This window comes from Lissotriton vulgaris, chromosome 2_1 (assembly GCF_964263255.1).
Source record: "Lissotriton vulgaris chromosome 2_1, aLisVul1.2, whole genome shotgun sequence".
NCBI lineage: Eukaryota > Metazoa > Chordata > Amphibia > Caudata > Salamandridae > Lissotriton > Lissotriton vulgaris.
This window is the reverse complement of record NC_141687.1, coordinates 1,171,393,059-1,171,403,679: the sequence shown is the minus strand read 5'-3', so window position 1 is coordinate 1,171,403,679 and position 10,621 is coordinate 1,171,393,059. Positions and strand designations below refer to the sequence as shown.

General features: G+C 46.8%; 1 protein-coding gene across 1 annotated transcript; it reads left to right on the top strand.

Moving 5' to 3' along the window:
• The first annotated feature begins 422 nt into the window (after positions 1–422).
• Positions 423–10,391, top strand: LOC147731757 (G protein-coupled receptor 12-like). Its single transcript, XM_086958801.1, has 2 exons — positions 423–546; positions 7,056–10,391. The coding sequence occupies exon 2, from the start codon at positions 7,072–7,074 to the stop codon at positions 8,053–8,055; it is 984 nt and encodes a 327-aa protein (XP_086814927.1). The 5' UTR covers positions 423–546; positions 7,056–7,071; the 3' UTR covers positions 8,056–10,391.
• The last annotated feature ends 230 nt before the right edge of the window (positions 10,392–10,621 follow it).

Below are 10,621 nucleotides of genomic sequence, written 5' to 3'. Positions count from 1 at the left end.
ATGTTTGGTGCTGTGGGGGGGGGAGGGGGGGTCCAGTGGATCCGCGCTCAGTGTATTGTGGTACAGTGTTCAGTACAGGCGAGCCGTGCTTGGTGCAGTGAGATCACCCGGCGGTGCCAGACCGACCAGGAGAGGAGGAGGGGGAGATGGCCGCATCTGACAGCTCTGTCATGAGGAGTATTTTTTATGAATGGAATCCGCCGGCTCTAGCCCTATTACTATGCGATGCGTTCCTTCCAGGATCCGCCGCCGATTGGCCGCTGTCTGTAATTGACGTCACATAGAAAGGCGGGTGACGCTGTCAGAGAGGGGAGGGGGTGACTCACTCCGAAAGAGCTTATTCACAAGTCTCGAATCAGCACTAGTGCAGAAGCAGCAGCATCCCCGGCACCCGGCGTCCTGCATCCCGCGCCGAGCCCCGCATCCTGCACCCGCGCCGAGCCCTGCGTCACTCCGCCTGGCAGCGCCTGAGCCTCCCAGCCGGCCCCCGCCTGCACCGCACGCCGCAGGTGCATGCGTGGCCTCCTTACTGCGGCATCGCACCAGGTGAGTGCATCCTGTCGATTCATTACGTTGATTCTATTATTGATAACAATCATTATCGCCATCCTCCTAAAAATACATAAAAATAATACTAATAGGACTTAAAGGACGGACGGTAACTCTCACTTAAACGGTACTCGTTTTATCGACCTCGGAATGGTGAAAGGCAGAGTAGACCCGGTCCGGCACCGATAGATAGATAGGCCTCTTAGGAAATACGCGGATCTAACCATGGATTTTTTTCCGTGACAGATTGGGACATAGTCACATTTTATGTATTGATTGCATCCACGTAATGTTCTAGCACGTGTTAGAAATGTGGCACGTGTTGTCAGCCAGTAACTGGCTGTGACTGACTCGGTCACAACTGCCTGGTTTTTAGAGGACGTGGCTTGTCTCAAAGACTCCAGATTTCCACATTGACCAGTCTTCCTCTGCCAGTGGGATTGGCTGCGTCCGCGCCCATTTCTTCGCAGGAGGCGCATTCACCCGCTGAGCTATCGCACATGATGGCACTGCGGAAGAACTCTCTTCCAGGCCCTTGGAATTGCCGATGGGTAGCTTGATACTCGTTGGTTTCCATAATGATCGGACCAGGAAGGTAGCACCCCCAACGCTGACGTCTCAAGGAACATAGCAGCCCCCTAAACCCGGCTCGCCCTCTGAGCTGAGACCCCAGAGAGCCCCGCAACGGCTTGAATGCAATGACCACCAAACCCCATGAGCATACCTGAACATCTAGATTAATACGAAAACACTCTTGGTTAAATATATGATATAAGAGGGAGAATTCCCTTACTTTGCATTTTCTCTCCAAATTATTTTTCTAACCAATGCAATGAGGCAGGTGCCAAAGAACAGGAGTGCGACAATAGCATAGGCTTTTCAGAGGGCATTATGGAAAGATAATAGCCCTTCTCCCGCTTATGCATACAAAACCGAAGAGGGTGTGTGACGATAATGCAGGTCAATTGCTGCATGGTAATGCATTCTAGAACATTCATTCATGCTTTTAGGAGCTGATTGATAGGAGCAGCAGGAAATCACAAACCTTCTCAGCGCTGGGTTTTAAAATTAAAGTATGTGGAGCTGCTCAAAGTACCTGCTAAACTGCGGAATAAGTGTTGTGTTTAAGGGGGATATTTATGTGCTGCAGATATTTTGATAGTCGATGTTTTTGAATCCACGTTTTCGCATCGGCATTGCATTATTTTTGGTGTATGAAGGCCCTGCTGCCAGTTAAGGCCCTCCTTCTGGGCGAGCTGATTGGCCAGCACAGTCTCAACATTGAATTGCATGTTTTACAATTGAGTAGTGGGTCGGCTCTTTATCTACTGCATACTTGCGGTTTCCTGGATTTTGGAGAAAGTGCGTTTTTTGGTATTTTCTAGAATGTTCCTCCATGAAAAGATTACCTAATGGTGCCGCCAGTTCCCTTCACCGCAAGCACGCGCGCACACACACGCGCGGCATTCCTTGCGAACCGCGCACATGCAAATGTACTGGAAGATAAAAACAGGAGCGCGCTTTGGAAGGTGCAAATATTTCCAGGGGACGGCAAATCAATAATACCGTGGGAGGCTGAGAGCGTGGGAAGGAGGGAGGGAGCGGAAGAGAGGTCACAGGTCTGGCGATGAAGCTGCTAGAGCAGCGAAAAAGGATGAAGAGTAGAGACAGGAGAAGGACTATTGGACATGAAAAATAGGAAGATGAAGGACAAGTCATGACTAAAGGAATTAGGAAAATGAAAGAAACAGAAAGGGAAACACAGTTGGGAAGCGAATGCAGAGATGAGAGAAATAGAGGAGATGGAGGGCAGAATGGAAAAAGAGGGAATTAATTGGGGATGCAGGAGTAGAAAGAAATATTTTGAGACAGACCCTCCCTTGCACTGATATGTCGAGGGTGCAGGCACAATACACCAGGCCACCTCAGACTGTGTTTAGGGTGCACAATGACAATGGGGTTATAGTTCTTTTTTCAGAATGGTGGCAACCAGTGCATGTTTGTAAAATAGTAAGTGCAGGACCCCAAAGTTTTGCTCTGAAGCATGCGGCCGGCCCTATTAAATGCTGGCTTGCCAAATATCAAGGCTGCGTAATCTTGATTCCACCTGCTGTCTCTTTAATCCGCCTTCAGCCACTTCCTGCCCCTTTACTTCACACTTGCAGGTGCTTGCATTCTCTATTTGCCAAGTTTTTCTGTCTGTGAGTGTTTTTTTCGCCCTTGCTCTGGGTCAAAGTCTGATGAAGAAAAACAAGTTCTGGTCCCTAAAAAAAAGAGTGGCAGTGGACTCCATTGTCAACCACTGGCTCAAATTAAGCATTAGTGACAATCAGAAGTACCTTTGTTTAACTGTCCTGATGATGATCCAATCACAAATGAGACCTTATGGGTTGAAACATGTATGCTCCTTGATGTCTGACAGATTACATGACCTAACTGGATACTTGTACTTAGATTACTGTCGCTCTAGAACAATAACTAGGAGTACCGTATTTGATTTTTACTTCATCTTCTATTCTGACACTAGTTGCTGCACCCATTGTTCACTATTTATGGTTTTATACAACTTTCACCATTCTTGTTTTGTTATAATATGGATCAGCAACTAGCTAAGAATACATTTAATTAGCTTTCTAGATATACCTCTGTCAAACATTTTTTATTTCATTAGTTGATCTGTTTCTTCACAGTCCCCAACAGGTAAACTATTTAACCATATCCTCTGAGAATATTGTCATATTTATATTAATCACCCTGTTCTCACATGGAATACTGTGCTTTTTCGGTGTTCTCCAAATCTAGCAGAGAGAAAGAAGGCAAGGGGAAGAAAGAGCGATAAAGCACAGCAGGATGGAGGAACATGAAATGAGAGAATATGAAAGTAGAGAAGATAGAGAGATGCTAGGAGGTGGGTAGGGGAGGGTGCAGAAGCAAGTGGAAAACTGAGGAGGAACAGAGAGAGGTGAAGGGGATGAAAGTAGTGGCCGAAGGACCTGTAGAGTGTCACCAATATGGGAAAGAAAGAGGGAAGGGGAAACGGAAGGATAAGAAGGGAATGAACATGAGGAAGAGGGGAAGAAGTAGGAGGAGTAAGAAAATAGGGCAATGGGAGAAGGAAATCCAGTGGAAAAAGACTCAGATAAAGAAGAGGTTAGAGCAGGGAAGAGGATGAATTACAGCTAGAGTAAGAATGAATAAGAAAGCAGAGAGTAGGAGAGAATATTAAGGGAGGAGAAGGCTAGTGTAAAGAGAGTCAGCGGGGTGAGAAAAAACACAGAGCAAGGCCAAGGAGTGAGGGCAAGGAGCAAGGGGAGGATTACAGCAGAACATAAAAGGAGAAGGTGGGACTAATGTAAATGTAAATGTGGGTGTACTTGTAAAGCGCACTGTGACTCCAAGGAGTATCCTGGCGCTGAAGACCGCTGGGGAACCCGTCCTGGTCTTCCCTGTGAGATGGTCCCTTTCTGGGTATCTCCAAGGTGAAACCAGGCATCCCCGGCGTCTGTGGGGGGCCATTGTAGAGATGAGGCAAGCTAATGCCCAGAGTTGCCGAGTGTGATCCCTGGTTAGAGTAGGCACCGAGAAGAGAATTATCGAGCCCACTGACTCTGGTCCACGAACCTGCCGCGTCGGGAATTGAACCCTGGTCCTGGGCCGTTCTCTGCTTCCAGGTCTGCCGCCTCTAACCAGTGAGCCACACCACTCCACTCCACTAATCAGAGTGCAAGAACATGTAGCAAGGGCAGACAGGAGTAAGGAGCAAGAGCAGAGGGCGAGGGGACAGCAAGAACATGCAACAAGAGCGGAGTAAAGTCAAGACCCAATAATAGGGCAAAATGGGTGCGGAACATTGGGACGTTCACGAGAGTTAAGAGGAGCAAGTGAAAGCAGAGTAGGAAGGGTGAGTAACAGTGAAGAATACTGAGGCGCATGGGAGGGCACAGCACAAGACTGTGGTAACATGAGTGAAAATGAGAGCAAGGGTTGAAAGCATGAGTGCATATGGAAGCCAAGAGCAGAGAGTGAGGCAGGAAACCAAAAGCAGAGAGTGAGAGGAAAGAGTGAGAGAAGACAGGCCAACGCATGGGCAGGTGGATGGACGTAAAGCCGGTGGCCGTCAGGCTGAGGTCCTCAGACCTCAAACCTAGTGACTGAGGTCTGGAGTGGGTTTGGAATACTGGGCTTGTTTTTATACTGCTGGGGTTGGTTTTCTGCTGCTGGGTCTTCTTTAGCTACCTGGTGGTTTTCCGTTAGCAGGGGGTAGTTTGCTGTTGAGGTGCCTGTCTGTTGCTGGGTTGCTGATGAGGCGCGGGATGATTTTCTGCTGCCAGAGATGCACGTATATGAATGGGTTGTCTCTGCTGATGGGAGCGTTTTCTGTTCTTCAAGATTTCTGTTTCTGCAGATTTTATTTTGCTACTGGGAGTATTTTATTTTATTACATTGATTGAGGATCTTCGGATGATTTCTTGCTTCTTGGGTGCTTCTCTGCTCATGGGGTGGTAAATATGGCTCGGAGTGTGTTCTCTTTATACCTGGTTTAATTTGCAACTAGGAGCGTGTCCTAGTGCTGTCTGTTGTTACTCTTAGGTCTTGGGGTGATTTTGTAATGCTGTTGGTGTTACACTTGCTGGCGGTACTGTTTTCCTGAGGCTGGATTTTTTTTTGTAGCAACTGGGGATTTTAAGGACCAGTGACTTTTTTTATTTTTTTGCTGCCTGCGGTGTTTTCTCTTTCTGAGTGTTTTTTAGCGGCTTCAAATCAAGTGATGTTTTTGTGTATTTAGAGATTATGTCCAGCCCCTTCTAAGATAAGCAAATAATGGCCACATGTCAGCAACATGGGCGGCGCCCTTTCACCCACCTGGCTAAGGCTTTCTGCTACTGAAAATAGCAGGAAAACACCACTTAGATGACGCTCTTCCCGGAATACACCGAATTCTCAGCCAGCCAAATAAAAAACAAAAAAAGAGAGAGACAAGTAATACAATGTCCTGTTAGTCCGAAAAACAAAATGTCCAAGTCAGTAGGGGAGCAAATACGACAGCAACCAGTAGAATTGTCTAAAATGTAAAGAGTCACAACGGTAACAGTGTTTCCTCCGGGGTTTTTGGTTGTATTACTTGTGTATCCCTTGAAGTACAGGTCAGGCAAAGGCACATTTACCAGTAGAAACCTATTTTGACAAACCTTGCTGAGACCTCAGTACACCCTACAGGTCTCAAATCCAGCCAGACCAACTCAGCCTTCCATTTTTCCAAGACTGATAACACGAGTGGCCCAGGTGGCTTCGATTAAATTAAGACAAAGTGGCGCGTTATATAAATGGTCCTTACCAAATATTGGCTAGCAAAGTCAATCGTTCACATGTTCTAATGTAAAAAGTGTCCCTATATGGTATTTGGACATGCTAGTCGTTCATTGGGTCATGCATGGTGCCCTAAAGTACTCTGACCAACTTAACCTTTTGCTGGCTGCTCTGAATGTAAAAGGTGCATAATTAGTGTGTTAATAGGCTTGACCATTCATTGGTATTTCGCGATGTAGATGGTGCTCGTATTGTGTATCTTGACGCGTTGATGTACTTGGCTGTTTATTGACTTGTTCAGATGTAGGTGTGGCCGTACATAATATAATGACTATTCCTTGAGAATGTCGGGTGTGAGAGGTGGCAGCCATCATTCTGAACATGAGCTTGTGTGTTTGGTCCATGCCTTGGTGTCTTGACATTTGATGGTTTTTCCCCAAAGTAGGACTTGGCCATCAATGGCGTCCGGGCTTATGCTGATGGGCTTGGCCATTTGTTGACATTTCCCAAGGCGCTGATGTATGGCGCCTTTTCGTGCCTGGCCATTCATTAACTTGTCTTTTAATAGAAGGAACCGGTAAATGGTGTTTAATCATCATTGGCCATTTGTTGGTGGTTCCCTTTAACCCCTTGCATGCTGATGACGGCCCCCGTCCGTCATGCAGCATGGTGGGCGTGTGCTGATGACTGCTGGGGGCCGTCATGAACCCGCCCACTCTTTAAAAGCGCCCCACAGGCGCAGAATCGCGGCTGCACACAAGGGGTTAACAAAGATGCCCATACAGAGAGCCTTCAAATGATTGGCGATTTTATGTTGTGCGATGATACATCGTGGTATGAGTGGATGCACTTGGTCATACAGTTCTGTGCTTTGCAATTCAATGTTTCCCAAACTAGGATGTGTCTGTTCATGATGTCTGGATGTGGCTGTGTCTTTGCTGATGGTTGTTGGTGTAGAATGCACCCATTTATGGTGCTTTGAAATCCTTAGCTGATAGGTGACATGTTCTGACACAAGAGGTACCCTTACATCTGCTTTGCCATCCATTGACTTGTTCTGATATTGGAGGTGCCAGCACATGGTGCCCTGATGTTTTTGACCCATTTTTTACGTGCTCGTACACTGATGACCATTTGTAGTGTCTTGTTGTGCTTTGATGCGTTTGACCATTCACTGATGTGTCTTTGCTTCTTGGCAGGTCTCCTTTGGATACCATGAATGAAAACTCAACTCAACCTCCCTCAGAGATCCTCCAGCACTGGTTTGCGCCGGACAATGCAAGCAAGTCACTGGAGCTAGCCTCTGTGGCCCAGCCTCTGACACTGAACCCGTGGGACGTGGTGCTCTGCATCTCCGGCACCCTCATAGCCTGTGAAAATGCCATTGTGGTGGCTATTGTCACGTTCATGCCGGCCTTCCGAACGCCCATGTTCCTGTTGATTGGCAGCTTAGCCACAGCAGACCTGCTGGCAGGCCTGGGCCTCATATTCCACTTTGCCTTTGTCTACTGCATCCAGTCAGAAGTGGTGAGCCTGGTCACGGTGGGACTCCTGGTGGCCTCCTTCACAGCGAGCATCTGCAGCCTACTTGCTATCACTATCGATCGCTACCTATCGCTCTACAATGCCTTGACTTACTACTCGGAGAGGACGGTTACCCGGACATACATCATGCTCATCTTGACCTGGGGGGCCTCTGTCTCCTTCGGAATGCTGCCCATCATGGGCTGGAACTGCTTGAAGGCCCCGTCCACCTGCAGCATTGTCCGGCCCTTGACCAAGAACAACCTCATCATCCTGTCTATCTCCTTCTTCATGATCTTTGCTCTCATGCTTCAACTCTATGTTCAGATCTGTAAGATCGTGTGCCGGCATGCCCAGCAGATTGCGGTGCAACGCCACTTCCTGCCCTCCTCGCACTACGTCACAACGCGCAAGGGCATCTCCACCCTGGCTGTCATCCTGGGCACCTTTGCCTCCTGCTGGCTGCCTTTCGCCATCTACTGCCTGCTGGGTGATTACAGCTACCCCTCGCTCTACACCTACGCAACCATCCTTCCTGCCACCTACAACTCTATGATCAACCCCGTCATCTATGCCTATCGCAACCAAGAGATTCAGAAGGTGCTTTGGACGCTTTGCTGTGGGTGCTGCTCCACCAGGATGCCTTTTAGGTCGCGCTCACCCAGCGACGTCTGACGCACAACGCACCAAGACTTGGGCGTATCCGCGCCATATTAATGTTTAAACTAAACAATGCCTTGGGACTCTCGCTCTCTTTTGCTCATTTGCACAACCATTCGGATACTTATGGAAGTTTTTCCGAGATGCATTGACACTTTTGGGGTGTCTTGGTTCAGGCCCACTTGGGATTGGTCCTGCAACCTGCCACCCTATCATGTCCCATTATTGCAGCTGTGCGTGCGGGGACCCAATCATTCATGTGCCTAAATATGATGCTAAGTTTCAGGGATTCTCAACGTCTTGCAGAAGCAAGAACCTGCTACCTGAAATATGACAAGGCAGACTCGCACTTCTCAGCTCCGCCTTACACTCCCTTCATCCTCGCATCCTCACCCTAGCAACCTGGTCCATCTTTCTTCTGTACGCCTGCACTGCGGAGAAAGAAAAAGCGCAACTCCAAAACCCAAACTGTTCCATCATGTGGAAAAGGTTCTGAGCCCAGCAGTAGACTATTGTCAAGCATGGCGTCTTCAGTCCTCACACTGCTCTGACGTCACAGGGTGTGACAACAGATATTATTAATATGGAGGCTTTGGTGATCTCAGAAAGGAACTCAGACTGTATACTCTGTTGGGTTACAGGCTCCATGGTGACTTGCAATATTCCTATAACATGCAGTAGGGGGGGGACTTTATCCCATATATTTCACAGTCAGCAATAATGGCTATTGGGGTAGAGCTGCATTAACCCTAGGAAATTGTGTTTATTTTTTTAATTTGCAAAGAACTCTAGTGCCATTTGCCGAATCAGTGGAAAATTTGGCAACAGCTACACTCATGCACCCAAGCGTCAACCTTTAAAATGTCCTGTGGATTGGTCAACAGGGTCTAACGCTATTTGGGGGTTCATCTAAAAGACGAATTTCCCATTTTTAAGTCTTGTAGGAATTTTTGCTCTATCCCACAGTCTACTGCTTTGCACACAGTTTATGCCAGACTTTTCCAAATGCTACAAATATAGGTTATATTTATTGCAGTGCTTTCTAAAACTTAACAGCATTTAGTGGGGTACCAACATTCTGTCCTCATGGTACCTATACTGAATATATGTGACAGGAAAACACAGCTTTCATTTGCTTCTGACAAATTTAAGGGGGCATATTTACAAAAACAATTTGGAGCGCAGAGGTATGCCAAATTTGGTATTGCAGTGCTCTGACATTTTAAAACGCTGGGATGTGCCATATTCACAAAAATACGGTGCACACCTGTGTTTCCCTTAGTGCTGGCACAAAAAAACTGCCTAGCGCCAGAGCAGGCACCTTGACACCATGTTGCAAGGACACCTTCTGTGCATAAACAATCAATGGTGATTAGCTCTTTCCATGTGTGCTACAGAATGCAGCACTCACGGAAAGAGCAAAAAACAAAAAGAAATTAATAATTTCTCCTCATTTCGCCATTCTAACACCCGGTATTCCACGGTGTTCGTTTTTGGCGCTGCCTCAGCCTTGTAAATCTGGTGCAGCGTCAAAAAGCAATGGGTGTTGTAGTGGAATGCCCCAAAGTAACACCTATTGCACGCCCCTTTTTCGCAGAGGACTGCAGCGGAAAGGGGCATATTCACAAGGTGGCGTTAAGCTATGCTAAGTGGCTTAGCGGCACCTTGTAAATATGGAAAATGGTATTACGCCATCGAAGCATCAAAAAAATTGACGCTCCGGTGGTGATAGGGGCTTGTAAATATGCCCCAAAATGCAGGAGCTGTGCCAGACGAGCCAGAAAATAAAACCGCTCTCATCCGTGAGGCCAAATGTGCTATTACACTGTCCACGAATGCATGTATTATTCAAGCAAAGACATCGCAGAAAGCAACTCAAGGCCTTGGTCACAGAACTTATTTATTGATTACGTGTATGTATTTATTTATTTATTTGTATATTACACCAAAATGCCACTTTGCTGCAATTTAAGAACACTTAAGGCAATTTGTGTACGTGTTAAAAACATGCATCCTGAGTCAAACGATATTTGACTCACAAAATGTCCAGGATTGGGGTCGGACACTGGCCATTTTTTCCCTGGGATGTTTCTTAACCACTGCAGTTTTATTTATTTATTGCAATAAACACGCGGAGGGCTCTGCCCTGTGTTTAAAGATACTCCCAGGCCAGAGACGATTCTGTGGTGTGGGTGTCGGTGAACCCCTGCTTAGGCTTGGGAGCACACCTGATACAGGCACTAGGGGATCAGCTTTCTAAGCTCCCAAACAAGGACCTTTTGGTTTTCTGAAAAACTTTGTACCTGTCATATCAATGACCTCATCTCTTCGAAATAAAGTTTATTTTTACATAAATATAATTAGCTTTGAAGTGAAAAGAAAAAAAAATATTACATCTCTCGGGGTAACCGAGGAGAGAGGCTCCTGTTTCAGAGCCAAATTATTTATTTATCATGTGACAGAGTGGAGTTACCAAGCTTACCTCTTCCCTCCTCCCCAAGCACACACTTAGACAATGAGCTCCCACGCATAGTCACATTTACATTTAATGTGTAGGCTCAAATATTACACCATCCCCCGC

What these genes read in the sequence shown, in the direction of transcription:
- LOC147731757 (XM_086958801.1), top strand. Translation starts at nt 7,072, where the DNA reads ATGAATGAAAACTCAACTCAACCTCCCTCAGAGATCCTCCAGCACTGG.